General features: G+C 35.2%; 1 protein-coding gene across 6 annotated transcripts in view; it reads left to right on the top strand.

The window, feature by feature from the left end:
• The window catches only part of LOC149797058 (uncharacterized), a 68,934-nt gene extending 49,659 nt beyond the window's left edge, over window positions 1-19,275 (top strand). For 5 of the 6 annotated variants that reach the window (XM_089961730.1, XM_089961732.1, XM_089961733.1 and 2 more), the window contains 2 exons: window positions 3,830-3,895; window positions 5,341-7,149. In XM_089961730.1, the coding sequence (XP_089817856.1) occupies window positions 3,830-3,895; window positions 5,341-5,381 (107 nt within the window). In that variant the 3' untranslated portion in view covers window positions 5,382-7,149. Of the gene's footprint in view, window positions 1-3,829; window positions 3,896-5,340; window positions 7,150-14,185 lie in introns of those variants that run through there. The other variant, XM_089961731.1, reaches the window with a different exon arrangement.
• The last annotated feature ends 1,379 nt before the right edge of the window (window positions 19,276-20,654 follow it).

Raw genomic sequence — 20,654 nt, 5'->3', positions numbered from 1 at the left:
AATGACGATGTATACAATGAGAGCACGCCCATAACAGAAGCTGAGTTTTATGAACTGTTTGGCAAGTCCAATACTGAGCCAAATTTTGAAGGATTCTAAAAGTGATAGAACTTTCATAATTCATGATTTTATAATGAGGATTTTTTTAATTTCAATTAAGACTTAACATTGAAAATAAATTGTTTTTATTTCAACATATACATTTTTGTATTTGTATTTGTTGTGGGGTTTAACGCCATTTTTCAGCACATGATAGGCTATGTATGGTGGCCAGGATTAATGGTGGAGGAAGAACCCGGAAAACCCCCAGGAAGAACCACCGACCCACAGGAAGTTACTGGCAAGCTGTCTCATATACCCACATTGGCCGAATCCTAGATTCAAACCCACACAGACAGAGGTGAGATGGCTGTGATCTGTAATAGAGAGCACTTTAAACCACTCAACCACTTGGGGCTCCCAACATATAAATTAGCTTTGTACTTTCATTTTCGTTAAGTTTGAAAATAATATTTACTTTAGTAATGTGATTTGCCTTAATAAATATATTCAGAATTCACTTTGTTCATCTTGTGATGTAGTCTAGAACTTAAGGATCAGCTTATGTGTGGGTCATGCCCTTTTTAACATTTTTACCTGTTCAATTTGGGGGGGTCGGCTTATACGCGAATGGACGTTACATGAGTATATACAGTAGTCCTTTGGTTTGAATCTTCCATCTTCCTTGGACCCTTTCAGGACTCGGAAAGGACACCTAAAGCCAACTGATTTCAGTAAGAAGAGAAAGATCTTGTTCTTGCCATTCGAAGAATGAAGGAATGATACTGTAGCTTGACTATGTTACTTTAGCTAGACTATGTTGGGTTTTCCACTCTCCTTACAAGGATCGAACCCATGACCAACAAATTTCTTGTTCATATCACCTAACAAAGTTAGGGTGGTTGGCATAATTGAATGCATCTGCACCCTACTTGACATTATCCAAGTCATGAGATGGATGTCATAAATAGCATTTAGTGTCTGTTTTTTAGAGACGTTTCATCACAAAGAATTCATGGTGGGACCTATACCAGCAGCACAACAGGCTGTCATCCCAAGTCATTCAGCAGAACAGGTTGTCATTCCAGGTCATTCAGCAGCATCATAGAGGGAGAGGTGATTTTACTTTTTGGATTTGCAGAAATGAAAATTTTTCACCAGGTGACATCCATGCATAAACCATGTACATTAGGGGACCAGCAGACTTTTGGGTGAGGGAATGTAGCTTTCTCGTACTGTTGCTTGTTCTCCAGATATCTTATAATTTGGTACTGTTATTGAAAAATAACTATTTTTTTAAGTGAAATATATTTCTTTGATCATAATAATTACCTGATTAAATATAGGCACTCCCTCACAAGCAGTGTGTAAAATTGCCACCAGCCCGACGGTCCTATGCCAACTAATTTCATGGCACACTGGCACAAAATATGAGTAGCCAGACCAGCTGCCCAGTTGAACTTTCGTAGATATCAAGTAAATTGAATATAAAATGGTGAATTTTTTCATAATAAAAGTTGATGTGAAAAATAAATAACAGTGAATTGTTTCTGATGACCACTTGTGTATCTCTGCTGGGTGAGATGAGAAAGGGAATAACATATCATCTGTCTACAGTAGATGCTTACAATTTGTCTGTTTACAACTCCACTTGAAAATTCCTCTGCATCTGTGCATTATCTGATTACACATGCTGCTTCAGATTCTGATTGTCAACATGTGGAGGTATTTGGATGCCTTGTAGCTATTCAAAGCTAAAATGCTCAAAACAGTAGAGGGAAGAGCTCTTCAAAAATAATACAACAAGAACAATCAACAGATGAAATTCATCCTTCCACTGTTATATAGAGATAACCTTACAAAGGGCTACTATTTATGTTTACCTGCATTTCCCATTGAGTCAATGACTTCATTTTGTCTGCCTGCATTTCCCATTGAGTCATTGACTTCATTTTGTCATCTTGTGTGATGAAATGCATGACCAGTTGATTACGGCCAGGATCAGTAGCATTTTCATGTTATGGTCCAGTTGGCTTGCAGGATTATTTGACGAGCTTCAGACGCTGCACACAAACCCTCATTGAAGTTACATCCCTGGAAGAGTGTGCACACCAATCCCAGTAGGACTGAAAAATTGAAAGGATTTGGTGTTAATACCAGTAGGGGATGCCTCTCTCATATGAGTCAATGACTTTCACAATGGCAAGCAGATGACCTTTTAGGACATCTGTCGCTAAAACATGCCTGGGATTTGCAAGATAGTGGATGTACTTCTGATGTATTATGATTGGGTAAGAATTAAGCTGCAATTGTATGCATACATAAATGGCTTACCGGGGTTGTTTAGTTTATATTTGTCTTGGTATCAGTACATGATACCTTTTGAACTAAATATGTGAATCCTAGGCTTTAATTAAGAAAACAGCTAACTTTATCAGAACTTGGTCAACTATAACAAGCTTTAAAAGTTTCCTTCGCAGGTACATTTTCATCTTAAAAGTTTTATTCTCTTTTTAGACTTTGAACATTGATAGCACTAACCGAGACGTGAATAGACATTTCACTAATGAAAGCTGTAGGCACTGTGCTCAGTTTGATTGTGATGAAAAACTGTGCCTAGATTGTCACACAGGGTCAACATTTTGGTGTCATGTGACAAAAAATTGTGAGCCCATGCTTTATGTGCCTCATTGTTGAAGTAATAAGTCAATTAATAATTAATTTTCAAATACAGAAAAATGCACGAAAATACTATTCTTTAGTGAAATTCTGTTGTATGCTTTTTGGAAGATAATATTAATTTTATATATAATTAGTAGGAGAGGAAACTCTTAGAAGGATGATAAAGAGACAGAAAAAAAGATGCATTTCCAGTCAGCCGACTGTCATTGTTTTTCTTCGCCGACCAAGTACTTTTTTCCCGTATGATAAAAAAAATCATATTAACTGACAGGACACCAAAAACAGGAAAAGAAGCCAGCTGACGGGACATATGTCATCTCCAGGCCACACTTTTCATGACATTGTTAGCTATATTGTTCAGAGGAGATTATGCAATGGCCTGTTGTCCATTTTATGTTAGCACAGGTTTGTTACAACCCCCAAACTACACGAAGGACAGCTATTAAACTTTATCTACTCCTCGATTCCAAATGTTTAGTTATTACTAAATGAAAATGGTCCTACTCAAATATCCAGTATGGCTACCACAGTGACTGTCTTGAATAAAAACTTTGTGGATGGCAAATGGTGAGTAGAAACAAAGTTTATTGGTGGTCCAGGTCACAAGAAAAGTGGTTCTTGCATAAAAACTCTTGTTACAGAACATGTACCTTGACAAAGTATGTGGAGGACATGCAATCTAAGTATGGAAGAGGCCTGATTGTGGGAACAAATGTTCAAAGGTCAGAGACTGAGGCTCAGAGAGAAAAAGAATTTTGTAGAATAACTTTTGTTTTAGAAATTATAAAGTCTAAAGATCATAGGTCATGATAGATTTTAATTTGAAATTAATTGTTTCTGCACAGTAGGTTTAAATTTAGAACATAGATAATGATCTGGTCATTGAGACCCATTGATCAATAATCTCAACGACTCCATAGTAGTGCCTACTTAAAGGACTGCTAAACACATGGACAATTTATAATTTCTCATTCACTCTGGTTTTGTTGGTTTAAAAAATATGATGCCACCACATAAAATGTCATCAATTTTATTTGTGATTTCTACTATGTGTACATACTTAACATTTAATTGTTTTTTCGATTCTTTTCATTTGTGCTAACACAAGGTCGAGGAAGAGGTGGAAATCAGGTGACGTGTCCAGCCAAGCCTCGGGCCAGCCTAGGAAGAGGGTGTAAGTACTGCATTTGTCCTTGTCAGAGCCAAATAAATTTTAAAATCTGAGAGAATAAAAGAATCTTTGGGCCCAGCTTATATTCAGCAGCTATAAGAATGGATTTTCATATTATACAATTTACATAATTATTTTTGTTTTCGAAATTTTTGATATAGTAATATAGTAGACATGTTTTTTTAAAAAGTCATATCTTTTAGTAGTAGTAGCAGTAGTAGTAGTCCACTGAATTAAATTGCAGCAGGCCCAACAGTTTGGTTCCTTCTAAGCTTTAGGTGCACAGTTTGTTAGACCCAGACCTTTCACATGTGTACATCTGAGAAGAACCTTTTATAATGTGTTGTTTTCATCAACCATTTCATCCACAAGCCTTTTCATAGCATGTTTTCTCTGCATAATATCTTGTGTTTCGTGGTGTGGTAGCATATATACAATAAAACCTGGGTCATTCCTGGAACTAAGCTTTTATTTTTAATAAACAAATGTCATGTCATTTGCAGAGGACATGACAATAATGTACAATGTCTGGTTCCTGGACTGACTGGTTTGCTTGCTTGCTTACATCAAAATGTTGTCTTTAGTTCTCCTATTCATTTTCTTTTTTAAATCTAATTATCTCACAGTTATATGAGTAGATCATCATCAAACATAGTAAACGTTCCTTTCAAGCCAAACAAAGCATTAGGTTAGCAACATAGATTCTAGTTGGTTAAAGTATCTTGGGGAGACAATACCTAGATTTGGGAGTAACTTTTTCTTCTTTCTGCAGGAATGGATTGTCATTGGAGATGGAGTTCACCTTGCTCTCTTGTTCTTCCATCCACCTGTCACCAATTTCATTTCTGCATAATAACTCAAGTTTTCCATCATCAACAGTTACCAAACATAGAGTACAGGCTAGCAGGTTTCACACAATTTTTGTCCCTTTTGCCACAAATCTTGACTCATTGTGCCCCTTGAGGCACAGTTTTTTTTTCCATTGGAAAATAATTGACAAATATGCCTGCTACCATCCTCTTCCAGTTTAAAATTTAGCTTGGGGATGGGCTTAACATGTAGGCCAAGGCCAGCTCTTAGCTCTAACCAGAATATTGGTATGTGATTTTTAAATGCATGAAGTACTCGAAACTCGGGATACGTTATGACGGAAGTGAAATATTCAACAACATTTCACAATATTGTTTGATGATAACCTTGGCAGTAGATATTCTGATTAATATATGTTGTATGCTAATCCCTGATTGCTACAATTCTTTGAAGGTAAAATAATCCATAGATTAGATTTCCAGAACATTACATTTGTCACATCTTACGATATTTATACAAGATGTGGACATGTTAGTACATTATAAATGACATTTAGAGGAATGCAAGCTCAAAAATATTTTGTATTATTTTCATCCCCCATATGTCTTGGCCTTCAAGATCTGTTGCCTCTTTCTCAGATGCCTTCAGTGCCATCTTAGATTCAGCCAAAAAGGAGTAAAGAACAGTTGTACAAGCAAGAAAGGCAGGGAGGTAACACTACTCAACTTGATGATCAAGACAGAAGAATTGATGTACTTCAGGGCAGTATTTGTGACAAATTTAGGGCTGTCCTTTACATGATAAACTTATGGCTTTTCATTTTAATTTCTCGTTTTCTTTGCTTTGAGTTATGCTGAGAAAACCAGAATGAAAAATATACAAAGGGAACAAAAACCCATTTGTGTTTTTAAGATAATACTTATTCCCATCAGCTTCATTTTGATATCATTTTTATGTATTTTTACACATTATTTCTGCCACCAGCAGTGTTCAGTGCTATTTCATTCTTGTCATCAGCAAGGTTTTGTCATGCTGATGTTTTGGTTTTTTTTATTGAACACATCTTGATCATTTTAATCTTGCCATCATCATATTTGTCTTTGTAATTGTTGTCATCATCATCATCCACTATAATCATCATTCTTGTAAATATTTCGTACAATTTGTCATCATATATGTGGATATACAGTCTAGCATTAGTTATCAGCATGACGATTATCCAGAATATTTGCTGATATGGACTACTATTGTGACCCTCCAAAAATTTTACTTTTGATAATGAACATATGTCTGTAAATTAAACTTATTTTTTGATCATGATACCAACATAAAACAGAAAACATACATAGGAACAAACTGAATCTAATATCACAACACCTCATTGTCACTGAGTGACTGTTGCTGTGACAATGTTATTTGTCATACAGACATCCCAACCTAATCAAACATGAATAAAGACTAACAGTAGTTTGTTTAATGGCATTTGGTAGTCTGAGCCTATGTAAAGTACTGTTGATCCACTTTCAGAGGTGACTTAATGGGTGATACAAATTAAACACCGAATGGCACAGTTGTGAATGGAATCCACGTCAGCAAAGTTTACCTTGACTAAAGCCCATTGATGTGTGCTCAAAAGACCTAATAAAATGACCACCTGTCACATCTATGACATCATTCCATCATTCATAGTTCTATATTTTGATATCTGGAAGATCGATTATCCAGAAGAAAAAAATATGTCCTACAATTAGTCCATGTAATCAGTGTTTATTGTCATTAGTATAGCTGTAGTATGTATAGTTTTCATGTACAATTATTTCAAAAAGGTGCTAGATATACATACATATTTTGGTTATAGTGATTATTATGGCTCTAAAGACATTAAAAATCTGTTCACCCAGCCAGGCCAGTACCAAATATTTTACTTTCCAGAATGAATATTTGCTCAACCAACTGTTACAGAAATATAAACGTTGACTATTTTAGTGATGTAACTTTCAACTTTATGAAAGTTTGTCTTCCTGAACTTATTTTGTAATTTTTAGAGACCAGTTGTAAGTATTTACTAGTTGAAGTCCACCTGCTCTTCCCATTGCAATGTTTCTTTAGTATTGAAGAATGAGAGTTAAATGATCATGTGAGTTTGCTCAAAGCAAATGAAATACAGCCAATGACAGATATGGACCAAATAGGTGAATATTCTTGGACAAAATCTCCTTTTCATTCAAGAGAAAGATTTGTTAGCTTTGAATTAACACTCATCATTTCGAGTTGGGACAGTGAATTTTCAACCTCAGTATCATCAGCATGATCATCATTTAAAACTAAATAGGGGGATCACCTTTGCCTTTGCTAAGATGAATTATCTTTTCTACATTTTTCATTTCCTTTACATTTTAATTGTTGTGATGTACAATTTACACTTGTTTATAAATAATGGTTTTGTCTACAGTAGTTTTGTTATCATTATTTTCACATTTCCAAACAGTATTCTCCACCTCAAATGTTTGAAGTAATACAAAAAGAATGTTTAGAGTCACTTAATGTCATCAGTTGGTTGTGGATCTGGGTAGATGTCACCAGTTTTTATAAGGTTTCTTAAAACATTTTCTTGTATTATTATCAATGTTATTGCTTTGCTTGTATGATTTGTTGAGAAAAATATGAATGTTTCTCAGCTTTTGATATATCTTATTGTTTTTGCTTTATGTTTTTTTGTGTTATGCTTTGTTTTTTAGGGTCACACTTTTGACCAGTTGTAGTCCCTCACAAAACGGTGATTTTTTAAAAATTTTAAGTATTTTCCTTGTATATCTTAATGGCACTGACACAATCGTCATAATCGTGTTGTTAGAATTATCTCAGATATCATCATTAGTATCATAATCATCATCATCAGTATTCCAGACTTGTCTGTATGTAATAACTTAGTGCAGTTGTGCTCCTGTTAGCAAGGGAATTCATGTTTATGAGGAAACAACTTGACCAGTACCCTCCCACCCCTCTAGATATTGGGGTTTCAATCATCCTATACATTTGTCTTTTTGAAATTTTCAACATTTTACCACAGTTGTTAATGGCAATGGGACTTAATTGACCAAGAATTTTAATTATTGTTTACTGTTTTCAAGATGATGGTGCCCCATATATACAGGGATGGCCTTGTTTAATTTTCTTTTCATTATGGTAAACCATGGTGGCTCATTTGCTAGAGCATTGGTAGGGTTAACACAACTATGAATGATCACATTGCATGAACTGAGATAAATTCAATGACCTTTTTGTTAATCAGTTGTAAAAATGCCCATTTAGAAGGGTTTGTTCTAAACAGAAACATTTTTTCTCGCTACTGGTATTCTACACTTTGTGGGAAGGATGGGTTGATGTGATTCAAAAGTGGGTAATCATTGAAGGATTATCTTTGCAATGCCGATGTTTTTACTCATAAAGGTTCTCCATTCTCAGAAAAGTCTCAGAATTAATGTGTATTAATGGCTGTGGAGTTTTATTTTGTTACCAGGTGCTTTCAGAAGGTGTAAGAGTATAATATTGACATGGGCTGTTTTATTTTATTAGCAAGTGTTTTCAGAAGGTTTATGGGTGCATCATTGATACTGGCTGCAGCAGGTGGTTTCATAAGGTTTAAGGATACATAATCAACACTGGCTGTAGCAGGTGGTTTCAGGAGGTTTATGGGTGCATCATTGATCCTATCTGTAGCAGGTGGTTTTGTAAGGTTTAAGGACACATAATCAACACTGGCTGTAGCAGGTGGTTTCAGGAGGTTTATGGGTGCATCATTGATACTAGCTGTAGCGGGTGGTTTTGTAAGGTTTAAGGTGTAAGAGTATAATATTGACATGGGCTGTTTTATTTTATTAGCAAGTGTTTTCAGAAGGTTTATGGGTGCATCATTGATACTGGCTGTAGCAGGTGGTTTCATAAGGTTTAAGGACACATAATCAACACTGGCTGTAGCAGGAGGTTTATGGGTGCATCATTGATACTAGCTGTTGTGGGTCGTTTTGTAAGGTTTAAGGACACATAATCAACACTGGCTGTAGCAGGTGGTTTCAGGAGGTTTATGGGTGCATCATTGATACTAGCTCTAGCGGGTGGTTTTGTAAGGTTTAAGGTGTAAGAGTATAATATTGACATGGGCTGTTTTATGTTGTTAGCAAGTGTTTTCAGAAGGTTTATGGGTGCATCATTGATACTGGCTGTAGCAGGTGGTTTCATAAGGTTTTAGGATACATAATCAACACTGACTGTAGCAGGTGGTTTCAGGAGGTTTATGGGTGCATCATTGATACTAGCTGTGTCAGGTGGTTTTGTAAGGTTTAAGGGTGCATCATTGATACTGGCTGTAGCAGGTGGTTTCATAAGGTTTATGGGTGCATCATTGATACTGGATGTAGCAGGTGGTTTTGTAAGGTTTAAGGACACATAATCAACACTGGCTGTAGTCAGAAACTACTTGGTGCTGCTTTATGAGTATTTGACATCCTGTATGTAATTCAAAAGTCCTAAATGTTACTTTATATGGGCCCATAGCAGAGATGCAGACAATTTTTTTAAATGTTGGGAGAAGTTGTAGTCAGTCAAAAAAAAACATCACATCCTGCTGCCTTCATTTTACCTCAGAAGGTGAACTACATTAAATTCCATTTTTGTCTTTTAGTCAAGTTTTGAAGTCTGCTTGTAGCTGTGGTATTAAAATAGGTTTAACATCTGACAAAATCTTTTTCATTTCATTGTGGCCTGGGAAGCAGACATCAGTTTTATGTGCAAGAATGTACATGGACTATTTGACATTGTACTGCTGAGATTGGCTATGGGCTGGCTACCTGTAGTGTAGATGGACAGTGGATTTGGAACAGACCCATAGAAGTAGTAGTGGGGGGGTCTGTTACAATCACACTTGCTACATCCTGTTTTTACTTTGCATTAGTACAGATCGATTGTTGTCAGCATAAATTATGATTTTTATTTTTTCTTTCCTCAGTCATATTTGAAAATGACTAAAATGCTTGTTGGGTTCCCTCTTGACTCATGAAATTGAATGGTCTGCTCCCAATCTTGGTTGAAGTAAGGAATTAATTCCCTGGGAGAACATAAAATATACTGAGTAGTTTTACACCTGTGACAATGTACATACTAAGGTGGTGCTCTACAGTTTTGTATTTTGCATAGGGTTAGAACTTCAAAGATAAAGAATTTCCTCGGGTTACCTCTCTGGTTATACTGGCTGTTTGGAAAGACCTTGTATATCTTAGGTATTGTTCAAAGAACCTTTAATTCCCTTTATTTTGGAGTGTGATTGATTGGTGTAAGATGGGTTATAGAGTGAGTATACAGCTTGACTTCTCCAGATGTGCACTTTTCAAAAAACTGCTAGCTCCACTTGGTCATTTTCACCTCCTAGTCTTGAGAGGTAAATTGTTATATAAAAAAAGAGCAGATAATTTTTTTACATTTTATATATTTGGTAATTAATCCATTGCACTTTCAGAAGCTGGGATTGTCTAGTTGGGCAAAAGTCATTTTCCCAATTTTATATGTGCTAAAGATGGTGTACTTTAGACTAATTCAGGGTGATTTTTTTTAGCACCATTGAGTAGTCATTTTAGTAGCAGTATGCTTAGATCGTGTACAGTTTCCATAGGTACAATATCCAAAGAAATGTTAGCCACATTACAATAAAGTAGCATAGAGGTATGCCAACATTCTCTCCACAGTGCATGTTTCAGATGCAGAAAGCTTCAGATTTTGTATGTCACTCTGTCAAAACAATAATAACAAGTGAGTGCCCCCTTAACTAGAAGATGAAGCCCAGATCCATGTATAATATTCAGATAAAGCTATTCTTTTTCAAGTATTCCCACTCTTTTTTTTCCAATAGCTTTTCTTTTCAAGTAACCCATTCTCCCTCCTTTGGTTGCTTTTACCATTATAAACCAATGCCATAGCCTGAGCATGTTTTGCATAATAAAGAATTCTTAAATGAAGTATATAAATAAACAAGTAAATAAGAATATAAATGAACAGGCATTCTAAAATTCCTGTTTAAGTGTCAAGCTTTGAGCAACAGCATTTTCTTTTTCTTTCTTTCTTTCTTTCTTTTTTTTTTTTTTTTTTTTTGCTTCAGTATTAATAACATACTGAACTGTGTCATAGAAAGTGATGCAAATTTTCTAACATTGTATGTCTACCTCTACGGCACAGACTCCCTGATGACACGAGATATGACTTGGTCACATATCATTACTTTTAATTTTGAAGGACAATCAAGTCTTATTTATCATTTTGAATAATATAATATCTCCATTTCTTTATCTTATCTGGGATGAATGTTTACATTTGTATGACCACTTTTTTTTATACAAATAATGATAAGAAAATTGTCTATCTTACAATACTATGTTCCCAAGATAATATCTTGTACATATTTCTCTTCAGATATATATCTTAGTCACTCTGTGTGTGATAAGTGTATCTTCTTTCTAATTATGCAAGCAGTGTTATATATTGCAGTCTGAAATGCCCTGCCTCCTAATCATTTGTTTGAATGGCTTCATTTGTACACCTTTCCCATTACCAAGGTATGTTGTGGTTGCCTGATTTTTAATTATGACTAATTAGTGGTCAGAAGATAAAATAAATCAAAAAATATATTCAGGGTACTTATTAATCGATCATTTGAGTCAATCCAACATTTGTTTAGTAGAACCAGTTGTGTCAGATAAATGAGAAAATAGAGTACTTTAAAACTTTTTTTGATCCTGGGTCCTTTTTTCTTTCATTGGTCTCCTCAGCATTTTAAGCATTCCAAAGTTTCTGTTGTAAAATTGGCTCAAACCTGGCTTGTCTTTTTATGAAAAACCCAAATATAGTGTTCCTTAGTTAGTCTCATTTTATTAAATAAAAATGCATTTATGTAACAATTTTGCAATCTATTCCATATTTTTGTTATTGCATATATTAACTGTTGTCTCATGTTGGGGACCCCAGGTGGCTATTTGGGATAAGACACTTGCCTTTACAGATCAATGCCATCACAACTCTGCATGGGTTCTAATCTCGGGCCAGTGTGGATATGAGATAGCTTGCCAGTAGCTTCCTATATGCCAGTGGTTCATCCTGTAGTTTTCTTGGCTTCTTCCTCCACCATATATACTGACTATCATGTATAGCCTGTCCTGTTTAAAAAGAGTGTTAAGCCCACAATAACACTTTCATGGTGTCAGAAAATATATGCATAAATCCAAGTTGTCCAGCTATATTCTGGTCGTATCATCCAGCATTTTAGTGCATTTTATAGAGCAAGAATTTGTTTTATTTCTTGCCTTATTAGATAGAATCTTACATTTGTGCTTTATTGGTACACTTGCATATTTTCTACAATTTGTTTAGGTGAGGGTGGGAAAGAGGTTATCATCAAACACTGTCTTACCAGTGGAAAAATATAATTGGTACTTTTATGTTTATGTTTAGCCATGGAAAATATGTGTTTATAGTTTAACATAAAGCATGCACTTGGGAAAGAGGCCCCAAGTGGCTGGGTGGTCTAAAGTGCTCACCATTACAGATCACTGCTATCTCACCTCTTTCTGTGTGGGTTCGAGTTCGTCCAGTGTCGGTATGTGCGAAAGCTTACTTGTAGCTTCTCATGGATCAGTGGTTCATTCCGGGGTTTTCCTGGGTTCTTCCTCCACCATTAATGCTGGCCACCATGTATAGCCTGTCTTGTGGTGAAAAATGGGATTAAACCCTACCACAACAACAACAACAGCAGCAGCATTTGGGGAAAATTTGCCTTTGGACAGTGGAAAATCTGGGATTTTCAATTCTAGTATCTGGTGGGAATCCTGAACTGTGTCCAAGATATGATGACTGTAGAGCCATGACATTAGTAATCAATGTGAGATTGAAAAATTTGTCACGTGTAGCAATTTGGTTTAGTATCTTACACATGCTTATGGTATACAGTAGATATAATTTTGATTCTTAATACTGTTACTGTGGTTAGATTATTTGTATTGCATGTACTGTATTTTGTTACAACATGTTTTGTACAGTATGAGAATTTTTGAATAGTGCATTGCTTTTCTCTTCTTTGATCCATTGTTTATACATCCTCCTCACTCATTCTCCTGCAGGGTAGAAGTTATGTATGTTATTAATAAATTAGAAAGCATTTCATTGGTGTTTTAGGCCTGCGTCATATTGCTTTAGAAACCTTTTTTAAGGTGAAGTATGCTTATTTGTCAAATAAATATGAGTATGGATCATATAATGCTGACCTTTATGCCATGACACCCTACTGTAAACAATTATTAGAATTTAGCAATGTCACATAGCAACATCACTGAGCAATGCAAAGTCATTAATGATAATTCTGACATAGAGATGCATGCTGGACAAGGTGTATGAACAAAGCTATATCCATGTATCAACATCAGATTCACACAGTGTTTGATGCCATTGTGTTTTGCTGTAATTATTCTTTTCTGGACCTCAAACCAAATGTCTGTATTCCATATGATGTTTGTATTGGCTGTAAACATGCATTCATGCTGCATTTCCCATTTGCACTGAAAGAAATATTTGGAGCTGAGAAATAAGTTGTGTTCTCTTGCCCTAGTACAGAATAGGGGACCTGCTGTTGTAGGGTTTAACGCTATTTTTCAGCACAAGATAGGCTATACATGGCAGCCAGTATAAATAGTGGAGGAAAAACCCGGTCAGAACCACCGACCCACGAGAAGCTACTGGCAAGCTTTCTCACATAACCACATTGGCCAAGCCCGAGACTCGAACCCACGCAGATAGAGGTGAGACGGCAGTGATCTGTAACGGTGAGTGCTTTAGACCACTCGGGGCCCCAGAATAGGGAGCGTTGTTACTGAATAATAGAAAAAATGATGCATAAACTGTCTTTTCACTTTGTTCCACAATAACCAGTGTGTATTCTCATTTGTTTATCAATCTAAATACAGCCCAGAATATGTTTAAGTTGACATATTTATCTGCCAAACATCTGGTAGCTGCTTATTCCTTATAACTTAAGAGTACATTGTGACATCCTTGTATACATTAACCTTTTTTTTCGTCTGATTGAGAGTGAAGATTAAATAAAGCCAATACACTGGATTGGTGATCTCACTTGGCGATCTTTAAATTGCATCTTTTTATGTACATGTAGCAGTCATGCTTCCCTGGTATCAGCATTCTCCTAACCCCATGGTTTAGTTGAAACACTTGCCTTTCAAGTTCATGATTCAGCAAACATTGATACCATAAAGAATTGTGACACCCGTTCAGTAATATAGGATGCCACTTATTACAGGTAACTCTTGATATATAATCAGCTCTTTCTTAAACTTCATATCAATGTAAGATTCACTTTGTAAGCTGCACCTAGGTCAGCCATGTATTCCCAGGTCACACTGAATTGAATTAAAGTAAATCTTGCCATTGTAGAGACACTAAGTGAAATGGACATAATGCGCAGTTGGAGACTGTCAAATCTACCATGGATTTTAAGATCTATGTAAGTATATGTATATATTGATTTCTCAGTGTAGAAATTATATTTTTTGCTGGCTTTTTTCTCCTGAAGTAGTGCTTTCTTTTCCTTATTTGCTTATGTTGAAGTTATTTGAACATAGACATTCACATTGCACATGTTTTTCTGTCACAGTGTTGTATTTGTCAGATTTAACCCCCCTTGTAATTTTGTTAAGTGGTATCATTATTTACCAGAATTAATATGATTACAGTTTTAAGAATACAGCTATTTTTATTTCCAACGTTATTCTTGTGTATGCTAGCTTGTAGCTTTTATTCTTTCTGAATTCATTGTCTCGGAAATACTAGTTAAGTATTGAAATTGCAAGTAAATATGTGGATGCACTGTAACATAAAATTTATAATGGAATGCCGTCATTTTCTTTACAATATAGATTTTCTCTTTCCCCTGCAAGAAATAATGAGGTAGTGATCACCATTCCAATGACATTGTTGTTAGTGTTGTAGACATCACATATGTTTCTCTGATGGCTATCCAACATGAAACTTGATTGCTGTATCCATTATGGAGGGTTCTGGTCACCATAGGCAGAATTGGATTGCTATAACATATATTTATGCTCCGACTATTATGGTATGTTTCTGCATATAGCTAGGTTTCTCAAATACTTTTGTGTGACATGAAACTTGATTGTTTTATCCATCATGGACCATTCTAGTCACCATGGGCAAAAATTGGTCAGCTGTGACCAATTTTTCATGCTCAGGCAGTTTTGTTAAGTTCTTTTATTTAGTTCTGTTTCCCTGATACAGTTGTGTACAGTCATGTTATCTGATGAATATGGTTATTTTTAAGGGACTAGTCACCATGAGCAAAAGTACATCACTATTACCTGCTTTTGACTCGTTATGTTAATTGTTTCTTTTACTACAATGGACTCGCACTAAATAACGTGCTTTTGTTGCAGTGCCATTAAACACCAAATCAAACCAATCACTTTCTCTGATACCATTGTGTCAGGAAGCTCTCTAGATGTATTCGTCTCTGAGGTTCTGTGTACCATATGCAAATATTGGTCACAGTGACCTACATTTTCTAGTGATAACATCAAGTTTGACATTTAGTTCAGTCTTAAAATTTTATGGTACATGAAGTTTAGCATATAGCTCAGACATAAAACTATGTATGTATTTATGTTGGAGAGTACTACTCTTCACCTGCAAAAGAGACCACAGTGACCTACTTTTATGCTTCACTGAATAAGTGTAGTTGCATTTGACTCATTTTCTCTGGCACTGTTGCATGTGCAGTTATGAAATGCGAAAGATGCATTTCTGTTGAGAGATACTTCTAACAGTGAGCAAATATAGATCACAATGATTTACTTTTCTTGCTCTTGTGTCTTTGCAAGGCTTGTGGATTTTTCCATAGCATAGACAATGCATTCTGCAGATTTATTGTCATGTTTACTTAAATCTGTATTATAGATAGGACAGTACAACTGTCATACTTGAGTGGAGCAACTAGTAATGCTTAACAATTTTATACTAAAGGACTTCTGTTTGTTTTGGGTTTTTTTAAGTCAGTTTTCCAGTCATTCAGAATTATAGTTAAAATGCAAGATCAGCCTAACAAATAGATGTCAGTAGCTGCCAGTATTACAATATTTTGATTGTGTTAGGCATAGATTGTACATACCATGTTAGGCATAGATTGTTTATACCATTTCAACTTTGGTAGTAATTTTAATAATAATAGTAATAATCTTTATTCATTGTGGCATTTATTGTTGTAGGCTGTTTTCCCAGTTTGGGTGCTCTGATGACTTTGCAATCCCATTCCTTATGCATGTCATCCCATTTTTCTCATCAGATACAAAACTATTATTTTGGAGCATCGTTAAGCAGGATTACTTTCGGTAACCTGAAAAAGTGAGTGGTCATTTTGATCTATTTCTAGCTTGGTAAATAACACTGAAAATTAGAGATGCTCCGTTTAATAGTTTTGTTATTACAGTTAAAAATTACATTGCAGCTGCTGTGTTAAGACATGTTTCATTACTCCCAACATTTTTCGTGTGTAAATTTGAAATAAGATTGAGCAACATTTTGTCATGTCTCTTCACGTCAAGATGATGTCTTGTTTTGTTTTGCTTTTTTGTTTCATTTACTTATCCAAATCAGGTTGGAGTTGTTAAGATGCTTTGTTTAGGTGAAACATTGGTGTCATATGAGTTTCCAGACAAAATGCATGAAGACTATGCACAGTTTAGTTTTTATTTGCATTTTACTTGTATTCAGTGTGATATAAATGTTGTGAATGTTTGTGAAGTAAAGCCGGTTTTACTTTCTATATTTCTATATATGCTGAATTGTCCATGCTTCACTAATTTACACATCTATCAACTATATATGATGATCAAACTTACCATTTCCAAATTTACCATTGATATGACTCAATTCTTAAAGCTACATTTAAAATACAGAGCACACACACATTTGCAGAAATGACAAATTACTAAAACAAAAACTATGTACAGTGCAATAAATCCAAAATATCAAATTTACCAATGGTAGATTGAATGTAACAAAATTGTTTGACCACTCCGGTGGTCTAGTGGTTAGAGCATCTGCCTTGGATGCAGGAGGTCGTGGGTTCGATCCCTGGCCAAGTCATACCAAAGACTTCTAAAAATTGTACTAACATCTGCCTTGCTTGTCGCTCAGCATTAAGAGGTTAGTGTTAGGACTGTTTGGCCTGATGTCAGGATAATGTGACTGGGTGGGACATCGTGCTACATGTCTGTGGCATGATGCCCCAGTGCTAGACATCACTATAAACTGCCACACTGCAGACATCATAGCAATATGACTGAAAAATTGTTAAAGCTATGTTAAAAATCCAAATCACACACACACACACAAATGTTTCCATGTCCACAAGTTAGATATAAATTTGTATTCGTTTCTGTTTTTCTGTTCTCAAAACATTTTATCCATTGACTGAAGTTTAGTCAGATATTTACTACCGGGTACTTGAATTTCGGTAGTGAGTGAGTGTATACTATACTTCTTGTGATATAGTCTAGCAGTGGCATTAGCAGTAGCATGTTTGTCCACAGCACTAGGTGCAGGAGAGTTTATACTTTATCTCCAAGTATCATGTTTATTACTATGAACTATTTTTTAACATTTTCTTGCCCATGTACACATTTAAGTTTACTGGTAGATCAGTTTCTCATATACTGCGGTTTGTAATAATAATAATAATAATGATAATAATAATGTGCGCTTTACAATATTAAATAACACATAAAAACATGCAATGACATGATTACAAAAACAAACAACAAGAAATTACATAACAAAAACATATTGACAGTAATTAAGGAAGTAAACATTACTAAGAATTAAGTCGGTTCTTGTACAGGCCTGAAGCTTAGTATGTACATACATCTTATATTGTACTATACTATCATACCAACAGTAGATTAATGTTCACATTGAGGTGTTTTCTTAGACAATGCTAATATCCTCATAGTGTATGCATCCTAAGAGAGTGACACCAAAATACCAAAAGTAGGTCACATTCATAATTTTCACACTCCAATGATCATGTAAACTTGATTGAGTTTCTGAGCACTGTTGCATGCACAAAGTCATGATACCTGGTATTTGCATACATCCCAAGGAGCATTGTACTGATATCAAAACTTGACCTACTTTGATACTTTAGTCACTATTTACACCAATAATATTTGAGTGAGTTTCTTGGATCCTGTTGCTTATAGTTATCATGTTGAATACGATTTTAGGTTTTAAAACCATATGAAAGAAAAAAGGTAACTGTAATCTACTATCGCTACTTGGTTTGTCTTCGTCATCATTCAGTATTGATCATATTGAGTATTGACAGATATTTAGCACTGACAGATACTTGTCTATGCTCAGATGAACTGAGCTGCCTTTGACAGCTTGATTTTTTGTTTTGCTTTGTTTCATCCCATAAAGGGTAGTTTAAAAGTTCATCAGTCATTCTAAGAAATACCATTTATTTACACACCTGAAAACTTTATTGTGTTCCAGAATTTTCTTTTTGTTTTGTCAGTCAAGATATCCAATTGCTTACAGAAATCTTAGATACTATATGAATCAACATGCAAAGGCCATGTTTTCCTTTTTATTTTCTGCCATATGGCAGAGTGTATTATGTTAAGATGTTGTATGTTGTCCTTCCATATGTATGTTCCCAATTTCATTTCCACACAAAACCTGGAGTTTTCCATCATCTACAATTACCACATTTTGTAAGTTTTAACATTTGGAGCAAGAAGGAAACCTGGTGATTTCAGGTGCAAAAAGGGCAAGGTTACATCTGGAAAACGAAGGATACAAAAACTTGGCTTGTACGTCAGATGGCTTGAACAAACGTTGTAAATGGTTTATGCTTGAGATAAGAAAAACACCTGTTGATTTTGGGTCCAAAGGTCAAATCCATAGTGACTAAGAAAAAGAATGGTTTCTGCATGATAGTTCAAGTCCTTAGATCTATTCATTTTGGTTTGAGAAGTCAAGGCCGTACACTAACTTTGGAAAATTAATATCCACAAAACTACTTAAGCTCTTCACTTGACTGAACGTTTTGTTGATGGCTTGTCTTTTGGACAAAGAAGATCGTTTGATTTGAGGTTTGAAAATGTAAAAGGCATATATGAAGAAGGAAAATGGTTTCCACAGAATAACTCGTATCATATGCACAAAACATGATCAGACATGGTGGATGGTTTCCATTACAGACAAGAAAGGCATTTGACAGTTTGTGGGTCAATGTTCATGGTCATCAAAGCAGAAAGAAGAAAAATATTTCTGTAAAATGACTCTAGTTCTGATTTTATCAATTTTGTGGATGACTCACATTTGAGACAAGGAAGATACCTACATGTATTGATTCCAGATTTAAAAGTTACACTTTTATAGTGCTCATGTTAAATGTTGTAGATGTTTTAGAAAATTACTTGAAATTAAAAGTTATTAAATAAAAATTGTGTTTGTCTGCTTCTTACCAACCCATCTAATACTGTCTTTCAACATTACATGTCAGTATTTGTGATACTGTAATAAAAAATATAACATTACAACATGCACTACCTATTAGATATGTGATATATATCCACACATTAGTTTCTCTCACATATAAATTATCGATTGACACCTAGAATTAGGACCTGTGGTCAGGTTCAATAAACCATGATTAACATTAATCACTTTTTTCATTTCAAGAGTTAATTTACGCCCCTGACATAAGTTTGACAAGGGGTGTATTCTTTGCCCATTGCAATCCATCACATTTATGTTTCATCCATTCTGTGAGCCATGGTGGCTCAGTGGTTAGCGTGCCAGGCTTGCAGATGAAAGGGTGCCAAACCAGCCTCGTCAGCTATGATGATGTGCCTTTGTGCAAAGCACTTAACTCGATTGACTCGGCACTAAATAACATATTAGTGTTGCTGTGTCATAAAGAACCAAACAAAACCAAATCATCCATTGTGAATTTTGTTTATGTTCACTTTGGTGTGGGATTTACAGCAAGATGACGCAGGTCAAATATGATCTTTAGCTCACCTGGCCCTCAAGCAGACAAGATTATAGTATGGCTCTGTATCCTTGAGCCATCAATATTTGCTGTTTTCAGCATCTCAAAAATCAGTTAGACTAATTTCAACCTATTTCAGAAGATGTTGAAGGACATTCAGTTGTATACAAATGATGCTGATCCACTGTAAAGTATAGTTAATAATAATAGAAAAACCTTGAATGATTTTTTTCCGAGTTAACTCGTCTGAAGTAGAGATGACAAATCATTCATGGTTGAAGATCTTTAATTCTGTACCAAAAATGTAAAATCTGCCATCAGTTAATGATGTTTCTAAAACTCTAGTTTCTTCTCAAAAAAACAGAACAGTATTTGACCAAAATTTGATGCCCTCCTGGAATAAAGGTCTTTAACATTTGTACAAATTATCTTGATACATGTACTTACATCCATGCCTGAAGACCTTTCAATTTTCTATAAATGATGCTGACTGGCAAACATTGCTGAAAATACCAAATCTTGAAAATTTTTCATTCAAAAACTCTTCCAAATATGATCAGATGTCTTTTGTTAAATTAAATATGCTTTTAAAATCTAATAATATGTCAGAGACAGAGGTTCAGATCAACACAACATTGCTACTTTATTGGTTCAGTTACTTATTTTTTGTATTCACTGATTGTTATAATATCAGTGGTCTTTACATATATATACCCATGTTATACATTAGGCAAAGTGCCATGGGTTGAGACTGCTCCGTTGGCCTAGTGGTTAGAGTGTCTGTCTCAGATGGAGGAGGTTACGGGTTCAGAACCCCAGCTGAGTCAT

The sequence above is a fragment of the Sinohyriopsis cumingii genome, chromosome 6, assembly GCF_028554795.1.
Source record: "Sinohyriopsis cumingii isolate HCF-2022 chromosome 6, ASM2855479v2, whole genome shotgun sequence".
Taxonomy (NCBI): Eukaryota; Metazoa; Mollusca; class Bivalvia; order Unionida; family Unionidae; genus Sinohyriopsis; species Sinohyriopsis cumingii.
This window is presented reverse-complemented; position numbering and strand designations above follow the sequence as displayed.